The sequence below is a fragment of the Arvicanthis niloticus genome, chromosome 3, assembly GCF_011762505.2.
Source record: "Arvicanthis niloticus isolate mArvNil1 chromosome 3, mArvNil1.pat.X, whole genome shotgun sequence".
In the NCBI taxonomy this organism is placed as follows: domain Eukaryota; kingdom Metazoa; phylum Chordata; class Mammalia; order Rodentia; family Muridae; genus Arvicanthis; species Arvicanthis niloticus.
The window spans coordinates 49215931-49239678 of NC_047660.1; the positions used below are offsets into that span (position 1 = coordinate 49215931).

The 23748-nt window shown below is 52.9% G+C and overlaps 2 protein-coding genes across 5 annotated transcripts; both read right to left on the reverse strand.

Annotated features, from left to right (window-relative positions):
* Positions 1-2303: 2303 nt before the first annotated feature.
* Positions 2304-19563, reverse strand: Hr (HR lysine demethylase and nuclear receptor corepressor). 2 transcript variants are annotated; one of them, XM_034497538.2, is made up of 19 exons: positions 19416-19563; positions 17551-18198; positions 16127-16904; positions 14739-14889; positions 14463-14650; positions 12685-12849; positions 11279-11368; positions 11013-11128; positions 9081-9162; positions 8279-8442; positions 7925-8161; positions 7536-7701; positions 7270-7339; positions 6862-6992; positions 6600-6719; positions 6390-6505; positions 3697-3861; positions 3171-3299; positions 2304-2968 (listed from the first exon to the last, which is right to left on the reverse strand). In XM_034497538.2, exons 2-19 carry the CDS (start codon positions 18160-18162, stop codon positions 2906-2908), a joined length of 3543 nt encoding a protein of 1180 aa, XP_034353429.1. In that variant the 5' UTR covers positions 18163-18198; positions 19416-19563; the 3' UTR covers positions 2304-2905. The 2 variants fall into 2 exon arrangements, with proteins under 2 accessions (XP_034353429.1, XP_034353428.1); XM_034497537.2 differs by lacking the exon at positions 19416-19563 and having other exon boundaries at positions 17551-18214.
* Hrurf (HR upstream open reading frame) lies at positions 19563-22304 on the reverse strand. 3 transcript variants are annotated; one of them, XR_013109290.1, is made up of 3 exons: positions 22189-22274; positions 21593-21695; positions 19929-20011 (listed from the first exon to the last, which is right to left on the reverse strand). XR_013109290.1 is itself a non-coding variant. In XM_076930767.1 (2 exons), exon 2 carries the CDS (start codon positions 19665-19667, stop codon positions 19563-19565), a length of 105 nt encoding a protein of 34 aa, XP_076786882.1. In that variant the 5' UTR covers positions 19668-20011; positions 22189-22304. The 3 variants fall into 3 exon arrangements, 2 of the variants coding, with proteins under 2 accessions (XP_076786882.1, XP_076786881.1); XM_076930767.1 differs by lacking the exon at positions 21593-21695 and having other exon boundaries at positions 19563-20011; positions 22189-22304; XM_076930766.1 differs by lacking the exons at positions 21593-21695; positions 22189-22274 and adding an exon at positions 20653-21567 and having other exon boundaries at positions 19563-20011.
* Positions 22305-23748: the final 1444 nt, after the last annotated feature.

The window sequence follows — 23748 nt, forward strand, 5'->3', positions numbered from 1 at the left end:
CCATCTTAGGGTGCATTCATGCACATGTGTATATGACCTGTGATCAAGGAGATACGGTGTAGGCAGAGTCAGCGACACCCAGCCAGGGCTGGGCAGGCAGGCTGAGCAAGGGTGTCTGCGATGCTGGAGTTCTTTACAATGTAGCAAATCCTGTCTCCCGATAAAGAGACAGGTGAGAAGGGCAGTGGGGGGAAGGGCTGTACTAGTAACTCCTTGAATGACTCTGGAGGAGTCATGGCCACAATGTAGATCAGACTGAGGAATTTCTAGACCCTGGGACACAAAAGGGGACAAAAATGGGAACACTGATGAGATTCCAGTAAGGCTGTGGCTCCCTAGAAGGGATTACTCTGTCCTGAATGTGATGCCAAGGTCTTGGCCATAATAAAAGGACTATGTGTGTATAGGATGTTCCCATCGGGGGGCACTAAGTCAAGGGTAACTGGAAGCTTTATGTACTATATTTGTTTTGTTTGTTTTTTAGAGACAGGCGCTCACTACGTAACCCTGTCTGGTCTTGAACTTACTGCCTCAGAGGCTGAGATTAAAAGTCTGTGCTATATTTGTAACTTGAATGTAAATCTACAATTATTTTAAGATAAAATGTAGGAGAGTTTTATAAGGAAAAGAAAAAAGCAGTGAATTCATGGAAAGACACCCCAAAGCTCATGCCCAGCTCTTTAGCTGGTGTCATGGTGAATCAGAGAGAAGACAAGGAACCACTGACTCTCCAGGGCTTCTGCAGAGAAAAGTGCCAACCAAGGGTCCTGGCACTCAGGGTCAGACATTGGGCTGGCTCTGTTCTTGGTCCAATCCTAGAACAAGTGAACATTGGTCTGGCTGCTGTTTTTAAGGGCCAGACAAATCCACCCTCAAGGGCATTGTGATGGTGGGAGAGGGGTGTGTACAGGGAACGTTGAGGCCCTGAATACCCCTGCCACCCCACCCCAATAAACAAAAAAGTTCATTTTTCCTGAGAAGTGTTCTATATTGTCTCAGGGTGACATCAGGACAAGGCTATAGAAGGCCAAGTGTTAAAAACATGTCATTCAGTGCTAGAGTCATCTCCTAGGAAGATGGAGACGTAGACAAGCCTGTCTTTAAATTCCATGAAGCACAAAAATGTGAATGTCAACGAGGTGTCTAGAGTCAGCAAACTTGGTTCAAATCCCATTCTGTCATTAAACTGGCTGCAGAGCCTCCTAAGACCCACTTAGCACCAAACCGTTTCCTCTGTAAAATGGAAATAGATCGTCTGTACTCCAAAACATTGTCAGGGATTAAATGCAATGGTTTAAGTGAAAATAAAGAGACACAGTAAAACATGGCTGTTCTCTAGAGTCGCCGCCTCCCTTTAATCCTATAAATAAATAAATAAATAAATAAATAAATAAATAATGACTAAACTCTTCAACAAAAAAAGCCTAACCTTTTGTTTTTAAAATGGGGTCTCATGAAACCCACGTTGATGTTAAAAGTCACTAGTAGTCAAGGCTAGCCTCTTGGCCTCTTGCTTCTCTGCCTCCCTTAGTACTGGGATTACAGGTGTGTTCCATCACACCCAGCTCTAACAAACCCTTGAAAGAAAGCAATCAAGATTCCCTGAAGAAAACGCTAGAAGGAAATACAATGTAATCTTGCAATGTTTGCGTTGGGTGATAGACGATCCCGGGCGCCTTCGTGGTTGTTTTTAAATGCTCCAAACAGATGTTCTATTTATAATAAAAACTTTTATTTAATTAAAAAAAAAATCCCCAAACCACAGCAGGAACTGTTAAGTATAACAAGAGCTGGCGCGTGTGTGCCTTTGAGATACACAGGGGAAGAGGGAGCAAAGCAAAGGGGGACCAGAAGGGCCATGGGGGTCGGGGTCAGCTGTTGGCACCAGAAAGGGCCATGGGGGTAAGGGTCAGCTGTCTGAGGCAGTGAAGCTCTGTCCTGGGGGCTTGGGCACCACGAGTAAGCTGGGTTGAGCCACAGCTATCCTGGATGTCTCTCCAGGTCAGAGCACACAGGATAGGTGGGACAGAGGCAGGGGGTTCTATAATCTCCACAGGTTGATGCCACCCAGGGAGGCCATCTGAGTGCTGCACCTTAGAACTCCGCCTTCCCGCTGTCAGTCAGGGATATCTTCAGTCCCCAGAAAGCTCCAGGGGTCCAGGCCTCCCAAAGATCTGGCAGTGGTAATTTGAGGTCTCTGTCACCAGGTCCCCAGTCCCTGCTCACCCTGTCCAGATCAGATTTCCGTGTTTGCCTGCTTTCCCTAGCCCACGTGGCTGGCAGAGTAAGGCCAACTATGCTGGCAGCAGTCACCAAACAACCGATTTTAATAGAGACCAGGAAGGAGAGAGGCAGAAGCCGAGCCCAGTGGTTCAGCCCATGTTGTTCCCTCCAGCCAGTCTGGCCCATTAACTGAGGCCCTCTCTTCCCCAACTCCACAGCTCTTCTGTAAGAGAAGAATTCTGTGGCTCTCGGTCCAGCAGACCTACAGTCGGAAGGGCTTTGTGTGGATGTTGGTGAACTATAGCATAGCTGGGGTGGGGGTGGGGTGCCGGGGGGCAACACAGGGTGAAGCAGCAAGAGGAAGTGTTGCTTAAACCAAAACAATCCCAAGCTTCCCCAAGGAAGGGTGTTCATTCCCTGGGGTGGAGTACAGGGGTTAGAAGGAGTCATGTACCCCTAGAGTGTGAACCTGATACCATGGAGAGGGGAGCAGCTGTAAGCACTACAGTTGTTCCCTTTAGAGCCAGGGCCAGGGTAAGGAACAGGGTTCCCTGTTTGTGCCCAAAGAGATATTTGTAGAATGGACCACACTGTCTTAGTTCCCCAGTACCATTCCCCGTTGAAATTATGCAGACTGAACACTCAGTTACCTGCCCACCACCCCTCCAGGCACCAGGATCCCCTATTTAGTTTCTTGTAATGTCCCCACTGCCGCCTTCACTGCTTGGAACACAGCCCGGTCCATCTAGGAACAAGAAAAATGACACAGAATTCAATCACATTCCAGCCCCGACCCTCACTCCCTACCCTTCTCAAGAACACCTTTACCCAGTACAGACTGGCCAGCAGCTGGCTCCCTCAGACACATCTGTCCTGCCTACTGCGGCTGTGCCCCAAGGAGACTAGGGAAGCAGCACGCTCAGGCTTCAAGCCAGTGCCACACTCACCTGGGCATAAAGCATACGGTGGTCAGGGGGCAGGTTGGCTCCCTGGTGGCAGAGCTGCGCAGAGAGGGCAGAGGTCTCAGGAGACAGAAAGTGCTGAGTGACACTGATGGTGCTCACCAAGCCCTGCACCTGTGCCATGGGGGCGGGTGGGGGCACAAGGGCAAGAGGGTAAGTTGAGGCTCAAACCATACTCCCCTTCCATCCCTCTGATCAGCAAGTCTACTTCTTTATCCAACTTTCAGAAAGCAGTAACCCTAATTACAGAACCAGACATCCCAATGGCCAGAATGAGACTTGAGAGATGCTGGAGTCCTGAGTGAGCTGGCCAAGACTAGATCAGATCTCTGGAGGAGCCCCGCATAGCTTTGAAGACTTCAAGACCCTCAGCTTTGCTATCTGCTTGGCTTCTTGCCCTGCCTAGCTTTCTATCAGGTAGAGAATGCTGTGTGATCATGACTTTGATATGGTGTCCTGGCTACGCCTGTTATTCTGATCTTCTGTTAAACCCCACCCACCAGGGAAGCACCTGATGGGGTGCCCCAGCAGGCACTAGCACCGCTTCTCCAGGGGCCTGCAGCAGGGTCCAGCAGCTCACACCCCACTCCTCCCTTAGCCGACGTCGCAACCCTGCATCCAAGTAGCAGCTGCCTGGGGCACCAGGCTCCAAAGTTCCTGCTCCAGCTGGGCACACCTTCAAGAGGAGAAAGGCAGATGAATGAATGTTCTTGGGGATGAAGGCAGGGATTCAGAGAGGAAGGGGTGTGATCTCTTTGGAAGATGGGGTGTCATAGGGTGCTGAAGCTGTCTTGAAGGGCAGGCAAAAGAAGGAAGAGGTAGGAAAGTGGGAGGGGGTGGTGATAAGGGACAGGGTAGGTCCAGCATGGACTGGAAGGAGCTTAAAGGATGCAGAAGCTGGGGGTGGGGGAGGGGTCTAAATCCCTGCCTTTCCTGGGATGTGCTTTTCATAGCTTCTGTGACCCTGGTCTGACCCGTTGTTCTCTCCGTGTCCCTTTCTCCAAAACCCAGGAAGATGTCCTGCACAAGCCCCATTCAGAACTGTCTTCACAAGGAGTTCTTAAGTTTTTGTAAACAGCCTGCATTGTAAGCCAAACTGGGGAGAAACCAGTAGCTTCTCCCATGGGGGTGGGGGCTAAGGGGGGGGGGAGATCCTGGATCCAGGAAACGCGGGGCCACACAGAAGTTCTGACTTGCAGTGGGTGGACAGGCTGAGGCCTCTGCAGCAGATCCAGTTATGGGGACTGACACCAGCCCAGGCAGGGTCAGAGCTCTGTGTCAGGCTGCCCAGGGAACACCTGCAGAAGTGAATGCCAGCACAAGGCTCCAACTGGCCACCAGCTAAACCCATTCCCTTCAGCTAAGACCTCAGCCATTGTCCCTGGATTGAGAGGGTGCTGGCAGGGGTTGGATGGGTTGAGAGGCAGGCGTGTGAGCCACATCCCCAAGAGGAGTCTCAGGAGGATGCCAAGGTTCCTTGGTTCCAAAGATTCAAGTCTATCCTGGGGCTACAGCAGTCACAGGCCACCCAGTGAGAAAGTGCCCCTCAGACCTCCCCATGAGTCACCCCACTGGGTCATATGAGACTGCCAACAGCCAACCACACCCAGAGCAGACAAGGCCGTCTGTTGATGATGGTGCTCTTGTAGGCTCCCCTCTGCATGTCACAGCGTCTGGGTGTGCATCTGCAGCTGTGAGTGTGTGTGTGTGTGTGTGTGTGTGTGTGTGTGTGTGTGTGTGTGTGTGTGTGGTGAGCAGTGCATGGTGGACAATGTCATCTGGACACTTGCATGAGTATCTTAGCAGGAGTGTTGGTCTCTCTAGGACAACTGGGACTCAGCTGGACTTCGAAATCACCAGGCCCACCCTTCTATTTTCTTCTTCTTCTTTCTTCTTCTTCTTTCTTCTTCTTCTTCTTCTTCTTCTTCTTCTTCTTCTTCTTCTTCTTCTTCTTCTTCTTCTTCTTCTTCTTCTTCTTCTTCTTCTCCTTCTTCTCCTTCTCCTCCTTCTCCTCCTTCTCCTCCTCCTCCTCCTCCTCCTCCTCCTCCTCTTCCTCCTCCTTTTTCTTCCTCCACCACCACCACTACTGGGGTATTTTGGAGGAACAAAGTTTCTCTGTATAGCCCTGGCTGTCCTGAAACTCACTCTGTAGACCAGGCTGGCCTTGAATTCATAGAGATCTCCCTGCCTCTGCCTCCCAAGTGCTGGGATTAAAGGCATGCATCACCACCACACAGTTTTATTATTATTATTATTGTTATTATTATTATTATTATTATTATTATTATTATTATTATTATTTTTGGTGGTGGTGGTATTCAGGGGAAATTTCAGACAGGAGTCATATGTAGCCCAGGCTTGCCTCAAACTAACCTTGTAGGCTGAGGATGACCTGAACTTCTGATCCTCCTGTTTCTACCTCTCAAGTGCTAGAGTTATAGGTATATACCACCATGCCTGGCTCATTGATTTCGGAGACAGGATCTCATTACATAGCTTGGGCTGGCTTTAAGCTTGTGACCCTTCTGTCTCAGTACTACTATACCCTGTCTGCTATAATCTTTATTAACCCTGGCCTCCCATCCCCCCTGTCCTTCTGGAGTTTTCTGCCTTCTTCTCTCCCTATCTCTACCACTAGGTACCTATCCTGGTAGGTATGTGCCCTCACCATCCTCCCTCAGCCCTCTTCATGGGTAGTGCTTTCCTCAGAGGTCTCTCCTCCCAGTATGAACTATAAAAAAGAGAGCAGCTGTTTCTTTTAGCCCTGGAGCCCAGGAAGGGGAGATTTCCTGTTCCCAGGAGGAGCCTAGAGTTGTCATGAATGTAAGCTCAGATCCCAGGGTTACCACTGAGCCTCGGTTTTCTCATCCATAAAATGGGAAAGTAACTGCCCTCACCCCTGCCAGCTCAGAAGTGAGGAAAAGAAGGGTACTCATTAACTGAGACAATTCACCAAGACCCTTAACACTATGCCCACTTTATAGTTATTGCCTCACCTCATCACTGGATTCTGACTCCCCTGCTAGATCCTCTCCTCTGAGCCCCACCAGAGAATCAGATATCTAACCTGCTCCTTCCACATCTGTACCTGAATCTAGCTAATTCACCTCAGGACTAGGGTAAGCAGCAAGATCTCAGGAGATGGGAGTGCACAGAGAGATGGGCAGGGACAAGGAATAGACTCTGGGTTCCCTCCCTCCTCACCATCTGGAGAAAGCGACGGATGCGCTGGGCATCCTGGGCTCGGAACACATGCCACACAGTGCTGGTCTGGCTACCTGGAGACCAGAGCCCCTCCCCATCCAGGCCCGAGAGGAAATCTGCAGAAGAAAAATGGCTCAGGTGAGCCCAGGGTAGGCAGAGGCAGACGTCATCGACAGCTTGACTTGCTGATGTCTCCGGCCACGGACTAACCTTTCTGCGCTCGGTACCAGGGAGGCAGCTGTGCCTCAGCGTGCACCAGGATACTGATTAGGTCAGACACCTCCACACATAGGTTCTTGGTCCCCAGGTGTCCACGGTGTGAGTTCACACCTGTGTGGAGGTAGAGCAAGAACATTTGGAAATTAAATAAGAAATGGTTTCTCAGCCCTACACCTAGGCACAGATGTGCATGTGCCCTAAGATGGTCGGTAAGGTAGAGGTTTGGGGTAGACAGGAGCAGAAGGGCACTCACCATAGGCTGCCCAGAGCTGGGGCTCCAGTGGATGCAGTGTGAGGCCCAGGGGGAGGTAGGACGCTAGGTTGAGTTTCCCTTGGTGGGCACAGTATTCTGGGAGTGGAAGGCTGGAGGCAAGGTTCTCCACCCTGGGGATAGGGGTTGGCAGGGAGAATCAGGCATAGCAAGTCCAACTCAGACCCCTGAGATCCATCAGAGCTTCCCACTGCTGGAGTACTGTCCAGAGGGCAAACTGCATCCCCAGGAATTTCCATCACTCCCCCAAAGACAGACCCTTCATCCCTGCTCTAGCTAGGCTTCCATTCCTAAGCCCCATTAGAGGGCCTGGGTATTAAGGGTGAAGCCTGGGGAGGAGAGGACTGTTGGTGACTGAGAGAAAGGGCTGGTCTTTGGCACTGTACATACCTGCTAGCGTCCTTATCCCCCAGGGTTCGGTGTAGCAGTAGGACAGAGCCTTCATCTAACTTTGGACGTGCTAAGGGAAAAGACAGATGTCACTGACCCAAAGTAGAGTCTCTTGGCCCAGAGACTCTTGTTCCCGTGGCACCCACACCTAAATTCAGTTTCTATGTTGAACCCTCTGCCTCCAGAGCTATTGTAGGGGCCCCTTGATACATGAAGCCCCAGGGTTAGGCTCCCGGCTCCCTCTATCCTATGTCAGGAATACTTACTCTCAGGATGAGAAAATCCCTCCCAGAATGCTGTGCTGTCCAGGCTTGTGGGCTGCGGAGGCCCAAGGGCAGTCAGCGTCTGCACCTGGCCACCAAGTGTCCCAAGGGCTTCCATTCCCCACAGGCTAAGTCTCAATGTCTTCTGGATGCCTGACACTAACACAGGCTGCAGGGAAGAAAGGAAAAAAGAAAAGAATTGTTGGGGAGCTCATAGCAGCCAGGCTGGGACATATTGTGACATCTCCAGAACCTGTGGGGGAGGGGTTAAGACGAGCAGCCTTTGAGCACCAGGACACTTTGAGCACCAGGACACTCTGAGCCTGGGTACCAAGGATCCTGTGAACCAGGCAAAGCCATAGCATTGGGAAGGGAGAGGCAGGCCAGCTTACCTGGCCCTGCCGCCAGTGTTCCTGGAAGAGGTGAAAGCCATGCTTAGGTCTGGGCTCCTGCAGCCACAGCAAAGCTCCAGGAGGCGACAGGCGGGTTCGAACTGGTGACAGTGGCAGGCTCAGGCCCTTGCGTAACCCTGACCCTGCTCGCAGGCCTGGCCCCAGGGCTTTCTCTTGTATCTTCCGTTCTACTACCTGCGCAATAATGCTGTCCAGGATATTGGTAATTCGGTCATCCTGTGGGGAGGCAGGAACGGAGGGGCAAGAAGGCTCAGGACCAATTAGACTGATTAAGAATGGCCACCCAGCCTCTGGTCCTCAGGCTCTTGGCCCTCCCTCTGAGCCCTTGCTCACACTGGGCAGAGCTGGGGTGACTGGGGCAAAGGCCATGTGAATCCGCTCATGCCCCAGGCAGAGTTTGACAGCAGTAGAGGCTAGCAGCTCACAGAGAGAGGGACAAGGAAGGGGTGACCGGCCAGCACGGTCTTCTGCTGGGCTCTCAGTGGAGTCTGGGGTCTCTGTTGAAGAAGAAGAAGATAGTGAGTGACTGACTTTCTGCTTGGCCTTTAATCTTTTACTTCAATAGCACCCCAACTTTACTGTGGTCTGTCTGAGTGTCCTCTCATCTCTGCCTTCCTAAAGGAAGTCGCAGAAGCTCTAAGAATAGTGGCTCCAAATGGGAGTCTCTGGCTAGGAGACAGCTCAGCAGGTAAGCACACAGAATTTCTGTGTAAGCATGAGAATCTAAATTCAAATCCCTGACACTCACAAAAACAAACAAACAAACAAACAACATACAAACAAAACATTGTCATTATGCCTGCCACCTCAGCTTTTGGGTTAGGGAAGGGGTGATATGGAGCTGGGAACATTGCTGGCTGAGGTTTGCTGGCCACCAATATAGCTTTGGGTTCAGAGAGACCCTGTCTCAAGGGAGTAAGGCAGAAATGAATGAATGCATCAGTAAACAACAGGAGAATCTCGATGGAGGAGCCAGGACACCTGTCTTGAGGTGAGGAATGGCCATTCTTGTTCTGTGTGTTGCAGGTGAGGGGAGTTGACTGCCCAAACAATACCAAGTTTCTCCTGGAGACTTTCATTCTCTACTGACCCCCTGGACTCCCAGGCCAAGGGGCATGGGCAGCCAGTCACTTACCTTCTTTGATGTCCTTGGTCCGATTGGAATCTCCATTGCAGGAAGGTTGTGGAGCTGGGGGAGTTTTCTCTGTTGGTTCCTTCTGTTAAACCCATCCACCACCACCCCCAAAATCCAAGCAGAGGTTTTAAAAATGGCAGACACAGCTGAAGTCAATGTTCAAGAGTTAACAACGTGTTCCTTTTTTAATTTTTATTTTATGTGCATTGGTGTTTTGCCTACATGTATGTATATATGTATGTATATATGTTAGGGTGTCAGAACTCTTGGAACTGGAGCTACAGACAGGTGTAAGCTGCCATGTGGGTGCTGGGAATTGAACCCAGGTCCTCTGGAAGATCAGCCAGTGCTCTTAACCACTGAGCCATCTCTCCAGTTCTGACAATGTGTTCTTATGAGTCCTAAAGTTGTTTGCAAGAAAGCGAAATGTTTGAAAAACAGAGGGGGCGGGGAAGGAGATGGATAGAGGAAAAATAAAACTGTGCATGCACTTATCCATAGGGCATGGTCTACCCAGTGTGTTAAAAGAGGCATAAATAACAGTAAATAATAAAATACAGAGACAAACAATTGGGTAAAAATGTTAAGAACAAAATAAAGAGTTCACTATTATTTTCTTAATTATACTTATTTGCATTTCCTGAATTTTACACATGGATGTGTGGCAGTGTTTTGTATATAATTATGTAGGTATATTGATAAATAAAAAAGTATATAGAATGTACTTTTCAGCCAGGTCTAGTGGCCTATATCTGTGGCCCTTGTAACCTGGAGGCCAAGGCAGATGGACTACAATTTTCAGTTAACCTGGGCTATACAGCAAGACCTTATCTTTGAACAAACAAACTCCACAGGACAATAAAATGTACCTTTTTGTTGTTCTGCGCTAAGGTGCTGTGGCCTACATCTGTGGTCCTTGCACTCTGGAGGCCAAAGCAGACGGAATGCACACCAGGGAAGCACTCAGGCACAGAACTACATCCCAACTCTTGTTTTTAATGAGACAATCTCCCTATGTTGACCAGGCTGGTCTCGAGCTCCCATTTCTCCTGCCTCTACCCCTCAAGACATGTGCCATCATGCCCAGCTCATGAAACACTCTAACAGGATCAGCAAGATGGTTTGGCAGACAAGAGCAGCTGCCAGGCCTGAGAACTCGAGTTCAATCCCTGGAACCCAAACACTGGGAAAAGAAAGAACCAACTCTCACAATTTGTCATGTGACCTCCACATGTGGGCCTTGGCATGTGCTGTGCTCCTCCCCCCATAAAATACACAATTAATAAATAAATGTTAAAAATTTAAATACCCATAATTAATGCTTTGTTTGCTTGTTTGTTTGTTTTTGTTTTTTCGAGACAGAGTTTCTCTGTGTAGCCCTGGCTGTCCTGGAACTCACTCTGTAGACCAGGCTGGCCTCGAACTCAGAAATCTGCCTGTCTCTGCCTCCCAAGTGCCAGGACTCTTTAGGCGCCACCACTGCCCGGCTTAATTAATGCTTTCTTAAGTGAGTAACTTTTATCATAGAATCACAAAGTTCATTAAAAAAAAATTTGTTTTTTCACAGTGCATGTTAAGTGCCTGCTAGGTGCCCGAGCTATGGAGAAAGCTGACATCTAACAGAAAGGACCCATGGCTGGGGTGGCAACAGAAAGGTAAAGTGACAAGGGCTGACCTAAAAGACTAAGGCAGGACTCTAGGAAGCAGGGAGAGAGGACTCGTGGTAGGGGATGGAGGGAAAAGGCACATGCTAGAGTCAATGTCTGGATGCTACTTTCTGGGAAGGTGGGGAATGGCTTATTCCACAAGCTAGGCATGGTGGCCTTCAGAGAAAGGCCAGCTCTTCCTCATAAAGGTCAATCACCCACATGCACAATGTTCAGTACAGGCGCCCACTGATGCTTGTCACTCAGACCATGCCCTGATGCTTACCTGCTGACCCCCATCCCCAGGGGCCCACACACGGGCATCAACTTGGCAGAAACAGTGTCCCCGAATGTCAAACTTGGCCCAGACTTGGTGCATCACCGTGGTCAGTTCTGCCAGCGCTGGGTGTGTGAGAAGAGGGATGGAGATGGAGCAGCCTGGCCTCACCAACCAGACGGCCATATCACCAGGGTCAGGAACAACGAGAGACAGTTTGACTGTCTCCCTTGGAATCCACCCACTGCACGCCCCGCCCCTTCACAATGGCTCACCCTGGCTGGAGACAAACTGGGTCAGAATCAGGGAACAGGCAGCATGCCCAGCCTCCTGGGCACAGTCATCTGTGTGCTGTTCCTGAGAGCCTGTGGGGAAGGAAGAGAGGAGCTGCAGGTCCAGAAAGCAAGGTAACCACAGGTTAAGGTCAAGGAAGAAGGCCAAGTACATGGTATTTAAATCAGGAGCTCAGTAAGCCACAAAACAAGCGCTTGCTGGGAAGCTTGTGTATCTGTAACAATGTGGAAGTCTTGTTTTCAGAATGCAGAGGTTTTCATATGCTGCACTACTTTGCAAGATCCTAAAGTGGGGGACAGTGAGACAGCTTAGCAGGTAGAGGAGCTTGCCACCAAGCCTAAGGATTGAGTCTCAGGATTCACATGGTGGAAGGAGAGAACTGATTCCCAAATGATGTCTTCTGACCATCATACATGCTTGCTGTGGTGAGTGCATGCATGTATGTATGCATCACACACACACACATATACATAAATAAATAGATCAATCAATCAGTCAATAAATAATCAATCAAAATTTTTTTTTCACCAAAGATTCCAGGGTGGTCATATAAAAATGTATCTGATTCTAGAACTCTTTTTAGCCATGTTTAAGTTGAGCCAGGGAAGTGGAAGCTAAAAACCTTGGAAAGGATGGGACTGAATCAGAGGACCTGAGTCTAAAATCTCAACTATAACATGGACTCGTTTGGGGACCTTGGACAGGTCATTGATCATCTGAGTTATTCTTATCTGGATAACGGATACAATCACACCCATTTCACAATGTCAGTGTGAAAGCTGATCAAAGTGAGAAGTGCGAGAAGGCACCTGACTTCTGTGTGTGTGCACCCCAGTGCATGCACGCACGCACGTGCATGCATGTGTGTACATGTTCACCTTATCTTTTGAGACTAGATCTCTTACTGGGTTCATTAATTCAACCGGGCTGGCTGGTCAATGAGCTCCAGGAACCTGCCTGTCTCTGATCCCCAAGTACGCCACCATGCTTTAAACACGGGTGTCAGAGATCTGAACTTAGGTCCTCCTGTTTGTTTGGCCATCACTTTACTGACCAAATTCATATCCCCAGTACCCAGGTGACTTCTTTAAAAACTGGGTAAGAAGGGGATGAAGAGGTGGCTCAGTGGTTAAGAGCACTAGCTGTTCTTGCAAAGGATCCAGGTTTAGTTCCTAGCACATACACGGCAGTTCACAGCTGTCTATAACTCTGGTTCCAGGGGCTCTGACCCCACCTCTTCTGACTTTCGCACACACACACACACACACACACACACACACACACGCAGACAAAACACACACACACACACACGCAGACAAAACACACACACACACACACACACATATAAATTATAGGACTCTAAAAAGGCAAATCTGTTTTTCCTCACCTGTTTTCTCCCTATTCTTCCCAGCTCCGGCTATGCGACCACAGGCTACACACAGCCGGTGGCTACAGCGGGAACATCTCCAGTGGGTGTTGAAGAGTCCGTGGTGGCAACGGCTGCAGCAGTATGGAATGCCTGGGCTGTCCTCTGTCATGGCTGGCCCCTGGCCTGTTGACCACGAAACAGAACAGAGTCAGAGGGCTCAAGCACATAGCCCCCTTGGGGAGATTACATAGAGCAGAGTTCTTAGGCTGTGGGTTACAACCTCTTTGAGGGTCAAATGATCCTTTCACAAGAGTTACATATTAGCTATCCTGTATATCAGATATTTACATTACAATTCATAACAGTAGCGAACTTACAGATAGAAAGTAGCAACAAAAATAATTTTTTGATTGGGGGTCACCACAACATTGACAACCACTGAGCATAGGTGAGGCAGGGAGCAACCTCTACCCAGAAGCACTGGAAGAGGGAAGCTGGGCTCCTTGGCCATTCCTCATACTTTACTCAACAGGCTTGTCTGGCAGTAGCCGCCCTCTTAGGAACATGCACTCCTAGGGCAGCGGTGGCCTCGGCTCCCTCGGCCAGGCCAGCCCCACCCCCAGCCTTGCCCCAGGGATTTCCCCAGTATATTACTAATCCACACTACTTCCAGCACAGTTTTCCATCCAGCCTCCCCATCCCCCAAGCCCTACTGCTACCAGAAATGGGAAGACATAGCAGCTACTCGGGTGGCCTTTCCTTTAAGTCCAGGGGACTTACTAGATTGGAAGAGGAAACCTTAAAAGGCCACTCCTGCCCTTACCCAAAGGAGGGGGGGTGTTGTTTTGATTTTTTTTTTTTAAGAGCCAAGGTTCAGACTAAACCATGGTTGGTAGGTAGAAAGCACCCCAGTGAGCACACATCCAAGATATCCAATCATGTCCCAAGTAGGCACAAGCGACTCAGAGTTTCTCAGGAATAGGTATTGCCCTCCCAGAGCTCATTCCCACTCAGGGAGACAACCCACAGACACGGGGATGACTATGGTGCTCCTGGCTGAAAAGACCATGGGAAGATGACGGTGACGTGGCCAGGAACTTCACAAGTGGCCCCAAAGGATGAGTAAGCTCATATCCATCAGGTAGGAAGGGGTGGCCAGGGCATTCCAGACTGAAGAAATAGCTAGTGCCAAGGCCCCAGAGGGCAGACAAGCTTGATGATCCGGGAAGGGAAGGATGGCTGGTGTGTGTCAGGAATCCAGGCTGGGAGTGGCAGGATCCTACAGGAGCTGGCTCATGACTGAACAAACTGGGGGCTTCCCTCTCTGGAGTGGGACAGTGACCCTGGAGATCTCTATGAAACGAGTAACATGTGGGACCAGGGCTGTGCTTTATAAAGTTCACCCATTGTTAGAAAGGGCTGCAGAGGGGTGGCCTGGATCTGAGGACCCCCTTAGCCTGAATCCCATCAATTTCTGATACCTGTGAGCCTCACCACTCTAGAGACCTTCCTGGCTTGGCGTCACCCGCCTCACCTCCCAGGCTCTTGAGACACTTGCACTGGCTGCTTCCTCCATAAGCTCAATTGTTCTCAGAGAACTGGACTGAACCAAATGTTTAGACTTCCCAGGAGGATCCCCACCCAGGGCCAGAAACCTCAGGGTTGACCAAGAGTCCGTCTTAGGGATAGATAGGAACAAAGGACGGAGCTCTCCTGAGTAGGCCGGGAACCCCAAAGCAGTAAACGTGGGTTGGGAGGGACAAGCAGGAGCAGGCCCACAAGGGAAATCAGCTCACCATCACGCTGTGCCCAGGCAAGTGCCTCCCGCTCCTTCCGCAGCAGGCGGCAGAGTCGGTCACCCAAACCACTCAGCAGGTGCTTGGCCAGGCCCTTGTTGATCGAAGCTTCTGTGCCAGGGTCTCCTCCTTCCTCGGAAGGGGCAGAGGAATCCTCCTCTTTCAACTGCTTCTCTTCCATGGGCATCCTGGAGATGAGATGAAACAAAAGTGCTTGAGGAGGGCATGGGTGGGGATGGGGTGCTGCTGCCTCTGACTGTCAGACACAACACTCACCTATGTGACTTCTGGGAGTGGCCGGTCAGTACCCCTACCTCTCCAGCTGCCTGGACACAGCTTTGGCACCGAGTGACACCTGCTAAGTGATGATGGCAGGGTGTATCCTCAAGTCTGGATTCCTGGAGCCTAATTCTGCCATCTCGGGGCCCTGAGGAGAAAATACAGCTGTTTAGGGAGTCTGGTTTCTGAGGCTTATGCCAGTCAAAGCCCTGAATTAACACCCACCCTTCTCCACATGCAGCCAGCTCAGCCCCTGGTCCCCAGGCTTGTGAGAACCTGAGACAGGACCAGTCCAGTGTAAGTTTCACACACATGGCTGAGCAGTAGCTGCAGATATTCCTGGCAGGAATGGAGGCTGAGGAATTGTTTTGCATGTTCAGCCCAAGGCTTTGGGAAGCCTGAGCAATGGTCCTTGTACACATGCAGAATCCAGCCAGTATGGACTTTGAGTAGGTTGGCTAAAGGCTAAGTGGCTATGTGACACTATGAGATGATTCCAATGTGGACGGATGGGCAACCGGAGGGCACCGGAAAGGGAGAAGGTCAGAGTTTCAACACAGAACACAGGTGCTGTAACCCAAGACAGCAGAGGGACCAACAACTTCCCAGCTCAGACTGAGGCATGCAAGGGTGCAGACAGACCCACACCAGGTGCAGGAGCCTTAGGGGCCAGGTCACAGAGACGGTCTCTGGGCCCAGCAGTCCAAGAGGCTGAGAATAAGGTGATCCTGCAGAAACCAATCTGGCTCCAGGATTGCTGGAACCCTCCGTGACAGACACAGTATAGCAGAAGGGTCCACGATGTACCCGAAAGTCTGTCCTCCTGCTGCAAAGCCCAAATTGAGTCTCCATGATTCAGCTGGCCAAAAGATGCTGACAGTGGTCCTTCAGGAGAGGTAATGCCTAAACTAGGATCTGTGGCACAAATAACCATGGCATTGAACATTTACTGTTTACTAAGTCCCATGAGTTCTTCAATGCCCTGATGAGCCATTTAATCCTTCCTGTAGTCTTCAGAAGGTAGGGAACATCTTTACTTCCACTTTACAGATGAGGGAGCTGAGGTCCTCAGAGGTGAAGTAATGGTCTCCAGGTCACAGCTACTGATCAGCATGCCAGGAAGCAGCTATGTCTCCAGAACCCCTGCTCTGGACCATGGCACTGCATTGCCTATAACTCTCTGAGAGGCAGAGATGGAAGCCACTGACTAGAAGGCTGTGGTAGCCAACACTAGGAGCCAGAGAACTGTGTTGATTCAGGACTAAAACCTTCCATCTTAGTATGACCTGTTGCAAAGGCCTATGAACCTTTGCAGAGGTCCCTTGTAAAGGCCAAGCCCTGCTGAGTTTCTTCAGCGGGGCCCCTGCAGCCCATCACCCCCTTACCTCGCTGTTCCTCTTGTTGTTCTGACTCCGCCTTGCTTCCTGTGGATGTCTCTGGTGTCTCCTGCCGAGCCCTGACCCCCTGCCTCCCAGTGCCTGGGAATGGGCGTTTGGGAGCTGGGCCCCTTGCTGCTCCCTGGATCTCTGGACTGCCTGCCCTCTTGAGTGCCCGGAGCCCAGTGACTGGGCTCTCTTCCTTCCCAGGACAGCCACCTGGGCACTCAAACTGTTCCGAGTGGCGTGTGAGCCAGGTCTTCTTCAGCTTGGTGTGATGGCTTGGGGGACAGGCCCTGGAACCAGCTTTGTTCCTTTCTTCACTAGATTCCCCTGGCCCACTGCTACCTCCCTCTGGGCTATCCTGGCACTTCCTACAAGGGCCAACATCCCCTTCTCTGGCAGGCAGATGGGATGAACAACAACCCCCAGGAGGGGTAGGAGGCCCTGGAGATGGGCACCTTGGTGTGACTGGTGGACCTAGCTGGTAGCCAAGGCTATTACTTCCCGGCCCAGCCCAAATATTGCCAAGAGTGTGAACCAGGCCTGGGGGACAAGAAGGCCAGGGGGTCCGAGGAACAGTGTCTGGGTACCCCAAGAAAACTGGGCAAAGATTCTGTTGCCTGCCAGCTCCTGTCTCCCCATCCCTCTGGTGAAGTGAGGGGCCGTCTGCCTCACAGGCTTGCTGGAGATGCCCACTAGGGGCTAAGCCCAACATGCCAGACTCTGATGCTGCCAAGGGCTCCTTTGCTGGCCTGAGGATGTTCGGATCCTTGTGGTAAAAGCCCTAAAGGAGGAGAAAGGATTAAGCTAGTGCTAATGTAGGCTCTACATTTAAAAGAGCAAACAGGCCCGACAGCAGTCACTGGTGAATTCACAGGCTGTCAAGTAAGTGGTACCACCTACTACCCTCCCCCAGTCTTCTCCCAAGCTTCCCTGAGACTGAAGGGTTAATGCTTGGCATGGCCAAAGGACATCAGGACTTCCTAGAGAATTCTGTGCTTTGACTCTCACGCCCTTTTGTCTGTTTTGCTTTTGGAGAGAGTAGTCCAGACTAGCATGGACCTCACAGTCCTGTCTCAGCTTGCTGAATCCTGAGACTATAGGCGCGCACTATGATGCTCATCCTTGACTTCTAAACATTAAAAAAAAAATAGTTCTAGGCATGTGGGGTAGCCTGTCAGGAAGGGTCCCCAGAAACAGGCCATGAGGACTACACATGTCACCCACGCTTGGCCCCCACGACAAGGCTACACATTCCATGGGCAGAGTTTCTAAGGCCTGATCCTGGGTGAACTATGGGTGAGTCAGTGGCTGTAGAGGCCCAAGGGCAGGGCAGGGACGAGGCGGGAGATAGATCTGCCCATTGTTTGGGTTGTCTTCAGGGCTAGGGACAACTGAACCCCATGCACCCACTATATCTCATCACTTACCTTGCTGCCTAAGCTGAAGGCAGAGGGCACTTTTGGCTGGCTCCCAGAGTATACCCAGGGGTTTGGGGCCAACGGCCAGTCATATGGACGCTCTGGGGGCAGGCTGGACATCAGGTAGGGAGGCAAGCAGGTAGGAACCCAGAAGGGAGCTCGCTCTAGAATCTTGGTCTCCAGCAGGAAAGGGCAGTGCAAGGGCCGAAAGGCCACAGGGTCACTCTTGGGATGGCCACCACTATGCTCAGGTATCAGGGGACCATAGCGAGGTGGGCATGCTGGCCCACAGAAGGTCAGTGGGTGGGCCAGCATCGCTTCCTTCCAGCGCAGTCCTTCCTTGCTGCCCAGCCAGCTGGCCTTCCTCTCCCCATTCCGAGGACCCTCACCCTCCACCAGTGAGAGTGTCTCCTTGGGGCCTTGGAGGAAGCCAGGAGAGAGCCAGGAGTCTGGGGTGCTCAGAACACCCCTCCAAAAGGGAGCAGGTTCTCCTAGGCACAGTGCCCCATGGCGCATGCCATCCTGTGGTGAGGTACCAGGCTCCTGTCCCACAATGCCGTTCACAGGGGCTGTCTTCTCCCAGGCTGGGGTGTCCTTCAGGAAGCTGGGCATACTCTCCATCACTCTCCTGCCCTCATGGGGCTCTCCAGGGGGGTCCTGGAGCATAAGGACAAAGCATGAACTCCTTAGGCCCATGGCCCATGTATCTTAACCATGGGCACCACCCTGCAAATCCAGAGTGGCTTAAACCAGTAAAGCAAGTGTCAGGCCACAGCAGGGCACAAAGCAGCCTTCCACAGGTAGCCAAAAAGATTCTGCTTCATGGCAGGAAGTCGATACCTTTCCCTAAATTCTGGCCCCTATCTGAATTTGGGAGTCCAAATTCAGTAGAAGGTTGTCATTTCTAGGGTGAAAGCCCTTATGGAGCTAGGCATCTGGTTACAAGTCTTAGAAATGGATGGGAAGCAAGACTGCAAAAGGTTAGCTCAGTAGAAGACACTCAGCTGTGAGGACACGGAGGCTGGATCCTGGCCCTGACTCTGTCACCTGCTATTCGGATGCTCAGCAGATTATTTTCTCCTCTGGGTTTCAGTGTACCCATATGTAAAAGAGGGACTCGGAACAGAGGGCTCTTTCTAAACATCAGTCTGTGGTTTTTGGGGTGCTGCTTGCCCACTCCCATCTTCAGCCCCCACCAGGCTTGCAAGACTGGGATGTTCAGACCTGGCAGGCTCGAGTCACTGGGCAAGGCAGCTAGCCAGGGCTGCTGGCTGTTGTCTCCCTACACCTGGGCTGTCTGACTCTGCCACTTCATAGGCTCTAGTTTCTTGGCATCTTCAAAGAGTACCAGGACAACTACTGGGGGCTAGGATCTCCGCTCCCAAGGGGAGCCAGCATGTGAGAAGGGATTAAGAGGTTTCAGACTAGGGTGGCTCTAGCTGCCCAAGCCCATCGGCAATGCCCGGGCACCGCTGTTAACTGCAGCCCGGAGGGGGGAGGGAAGGAGGCGGGGAAAGCAGGCTGGGCCCCAGAGAGACGCAAGCGAGGGAAAATTGAACATGCGTGCGAGGGACCAGGATGACAGGTGGCACCAAATCAGCTGTAGTCTCCCGGAGCAGTCCCCATGGCCGGCCAGAGGAAACCCCAAGAAGGATGGATATACGGGAGCCTTGGCGGAGGCGCCAAGATATCTTTGGAGCTGCAGCTTGTGCTCAGCCCAGCCCCCTTAGTTGGGCATCCTAACTTTTCCATGTTAAGTTGTAAGGTTCAGTTCAGAGTGGCACCGGCACTTCACACCCTGCCTGCACCTTGGGATCAGCTCATAAAGTCCCCCATTACAATTAACCCAGAACGCGCCCCTGCTCTGCGCTTACCTGGGCTTCACAGGCCGGGAGCGGTGTGGGCGGCGGTCGTGCTAGCCGGTGCTGGGCACTCGCTCCCCATGGGCCGGCTTCGGGGCGTTCTCCCGCTTTCTGCTCAGCGCGCTCGCGCTCTCTTTCCCCCCGGGCGTCGGGGGCGCTCTAGGGCCGCAGGTTGGAGGGGTCGGACTCCGGGATTTGCAGGATGCGGCACACGGCGCGGATGGGCCGCACCAGCTTCTGGGCCGAGGCTGTGGGTTGCGCCATGGGACGCCGAGACTCCGTGCTGCGCTTTGGGGAGGGTCGAGCCGGGGCTAGGGAGCGGGTGTCCCCGGAGGGAGAGAAGGAGCCGGGCCGGGGGGAACGCGCGCCCCGGGTCGGAGATGGCTGAGTGGGGGGGAAGGCCGAGGGGCAGGGGAAGGGGGTCGTGCCTGGAAGTGAGGGGCCGATCCTATGAGCCAGGAGCAAGGCACCAGCGAGGGCGCAGCACCGCGTAGCGCGGCTAATGGAGGGAGAGCGCAGCGGAGAGCGCAGCAGGACCTCTGATCGCCATCGCCAGACGCGCAACTGAGAGTGGGGAAGCTGCTCTGCCGGTTTCCTCCTCCAGCACCCTGCGGGAAACAGGAGCCCGTGATTCGGCGGCCCCGCCTGGGCCTGCCCCCTTCTGAGCCCCGGGGGCTTCCGCCAACGCCCCGGCGATGCCACCGGCTGCGCACGGGGAGAATGAGCCCTTTGTTCCCCCTCCCCCCCACCCCCCCGCGGCACCCGGGCGCCTGCCGAGAGAGGCTCCCCTGGGGCAGTGTGCCAGCTTCCCAGCCGCCCCACCCTCCCGTGGGCCCGGCCCGGAGCCTGGCAGGCGGGCAGCACCCCCACTATAGGTGCCAAGCCCGGGAACTGGAGCAAAGGGCGGGAGGGGCCGGACCAGGCCAGGATGAGGCGGGGTGCCCCCCGGGGTGCTAGGGCGGGGCGGCAGGGAGGGGTCAGTTCCAGAGCTGGCAGGGGCAGTCGGGTTCTCACGGGTCAGTGATGGGTGCTGCGACCCACGCCAGCAGGCCCGTGCCTGCTGGACCACTCTCTCCCTGTCCTTTTCAGCTCTGGGCACACCCCAATGGCTGGTGTCTTCCCTACCTCATTCTTCATCATCACCTGGCTAAGCCACTCTTCATAGTGTCCTGCCCAAGACCCTTCCCATCATCCCTCTCTGGGCACAATGTTACAAAGCACTATGCTTTGGAATCCGGGAGGGCCTGACCTGACATCTGGTCTGTTTCCTTGGTCTAAGCACCTCGATTTCTACCAAGCGTCCAGAGAGGTGAGGGGACCAGAAGCGCACAAGCATCGCAAGCTCCACTTGGGGTTGCCTGCTGGGCTGCCCCATCCTCAGTGTTCTTGGTGCTCCCAGGCCCAGCCTGGAGAGGAGCCACGGGAGTGGCTCCGGGGAGGGAACATTGAGTAGGAGAGGAAATGGGCAAACAGGGCACCCTCCACCCGAGGAAGCATCCCTGCTCTTCTGCGGGGGTGGTTCCAGAGCACACACACAAACAGACAGATTCAGACACACACAGACAGATTCAGACACACACAGAAACCCACACGCCCAACGGGTGCTTCCCTTCCCTAAAGGCACCCACCTTCTGCCCCTCTACTCCCCTGCCTCCTGAGCCCAGTCTGAAACAGAAGCAACACCACTTAACTCCCCATTCGCTGTGGAAGAAATGGATTTTGGTGGCCACAACCTGGTCCCAAGTCACTCCACCATCTCTGAAGGGGGGGGCATCATGAAAAGCCCAAGGTCTTTCACTTAAGAGACAGGGTGAAGAAGGCAAGGAGCCCTTCATCAACTGTTGAGAACAGGATGGGTACCCTTGGGGGAGAAGGTCCGCCCTGGTTGCCTGCTCCGACTTGGGCCTTGTTGATACAAATCTTCCTAACTCCTCTCCTTCACAGAGCCCAAGTCTGTGGTGGGCAGGCTGGCAGGGATTGTTTACATGGCTGAGTCTTTCATACTCCTTTTCTTATCCACTCCCTTGGGGGTGGCCTGATCCTAGTGTGCTATGGGAGATGAATGAGGAGGGTCTAATAGGAACTGGCGCAACAGGGGTCTAGCATGGCCTCCGGCTCCCAGCCTGACTCCAGGGCAAGATGGTGGGGTGGCATGTGCCTGTGGTTCCAGGCTAAGTTCCCTGGCCTACCTTAGCAGAGGCTTGTGGGAGAGTCCTGTGGCTTGAGGCCTGGAAGTGGCCAGAGTGGAAGTGTGGGCTGTCCAGAGTCCTAGGGGCTTGTGGCTATCCTCCCCTAAGGTGATAGGGACTGTCTCAGGGGAGCTGAGCAGATACCCACCCCCACACCTCCAGTCACCATTTCTGCCTGTTAGATTATGTTGCCCAGACTAGACCAGAGCTCTCAGGACAGTCTTCTGGAATGCTTAGGGGTTAGTGGAGATGAAGGTGAGAAGTTCCACCCCCACTCCACCACATTCCCCATCCTTGTCTTAGAGCCTGTGCCACAGGCCAGAGTCCTTGTAACTGGCTGTGCTGTGCCTGAGGATGGAGCAGAGCAGAGAGCGTACACAAAAGACACAAACACAGGGGGGAAAGCCACCCAGTATGTGGTCACAAGACCAGACCATGGACCTGGCAAAGTGACTAGCGCCCCTAGACTCACATGGGCCCAGTCCTAGCCCACACCGACCCCTCACACACTGACACACATGCTGACACACACTCATGCTGACAGGCACAGACTCACTCACAGCCGGCTGCCCTTTCTCCACCCCAGAGCCCCTTACCTGGGCAAGCACAGTGCCCGTCAGGCTGAGTAGCCCCCTGCCCAGGGGTGGGCAGCAGGCAGGGCGGGGGAAGGAGCCCCGGAGAGTCAGGCCAAGCTGCCACTAATCCGGGCGGGGAGAGGGGGGGCACCCACGTCAGAGCGGGGACTGCCGGGTGGAGGGCATCTGAGGACATCCCCTCCCACACACGCGGCCGTCTGGGCACCTAGCCCTGCTTCCCCAGCCCCTCCATCCTTCAGACAGCTGAGGCTGGCCTCCCCCCACCCCACCCCCACCCCTGTGGCCATGCTTGGAGTGGGGGACCTGGGGCAGGGGGGATACGGGGAGAAATCTCCCAGGACCAGGGGGAGGAGACAGGGAAGGGAAGTGTGGAGATGCTACTGGAGCCAGGAGGAAGCTTGGGGTAGATGCTGTCCTTTCCTCTCGCCCACCCACCCACATCCTTGACCTAATTCCTCTTCTGGAGCCCTTCTCTCTAGCCCTCCCCCACTGCCATCTAGCCTCTGTTGTGTTCCAGTCTGAGCTTGGGACCTGTGTGTGCAGCAATGCCAGCTCTGTCCCCGGGATCCCCCAACCCTAGGCACTAGCAGCGAAGATCGATTGTTAGTGGGCACCAATCCCAGATGCTGGGTTAGAAATGGGGACAGTTACCCCCTGAGCCCCCTCCAGTGCCTGCAAGAACCCCCAACTCAGCCTGGGCCAGGGACCCAGGAGCTTAGGATGCTGCTGAGAATGGTAGCTAAAAATAAAGCCACAGGATCCTGTGTGTTGTGACAGAATCCAGAGAAGGGGAAAGTGACTAGGCCAATGAAGGGCCACAGGTCAGAAGGACAGTGATGGAGTCCAAGTCAGAGGGCTAAAAGGATGGAGAGGCAGAGAGAGAAAGGACTGTGAGAAGGAAGTCCTGGCTGTCATGGTAACAGGCCAGGAAGGGTAGGAAAAGCTGAGGAGTGTGTGTGGGGTGGGGGTGGGAACAGAACCAACAAAAGGTATGCTCTTAAGGGACTGGTCTCTGGTGTCAGGTCCTTTCCAACCTTGATCCCACCTGGGGAGACCAGGCACACTGGTATCAAGTATAAAGTTGGTGGTCCTTAGAAAGTAGGAACAAGACCAGATACCAGATACCCTCCCTTTAAGAGGCCAGGTCAGAGCATAGGCAGTGGACCAGGACCTTCCAGGGGAGCATAGTGCTGGGTGGGCGTGTGTCTGGGTAGTTCTCAGAGAGGCAGAGCTGCTCTGAGGGATGCTACCCAGTGCTCCACGTCTCAGCTCACATTTATACTTCCACCCAGAAATGCCTACCACCCAGACCCTCTATTCATTTCTTTCTCTGTGGCCTCAGGATGCTTAGTAACCATACGATTTTACCCAGCCATTCACCAAGCCCTACCAGAGACACTGGTTTTTGAAAGCTGTGTGGTGGAACTGAGGTGACTCAGGGCACAGACACCAAAGCAAAAGTTCACTCCCACCCAGAAGAGGTTTAAGATGTTTGATGTATGTGTTGGTTTAGCCACAATTCTTCTTCAGGCCTTGGAGGTGTCAGGCCTTGAGCTGAGG

Coding starts and splice junctions, on each gene's coding strand:
- Hr (XM_034497537.2), bottom strand. CDS start 18,207: ATGCTCCAGGACCCCCCTGGAGAGCCCCATGAGGGCAGGAGAGTGATG. Junction 16,905..17,550: donor CCTTCAGCTTAGGCAGCAAG/GTAAGTGATGAG, acceptor CTCCTCCTTTAG/GGCTTTTACCACAAGGATCC. Junction 11,369..12,684: donor GAAGAATAGGGAGAAAACAG/GTGAGGAAAAAC, acceptor CCTTCCCCACAG/GCTCTCAGGAACAGCACACA.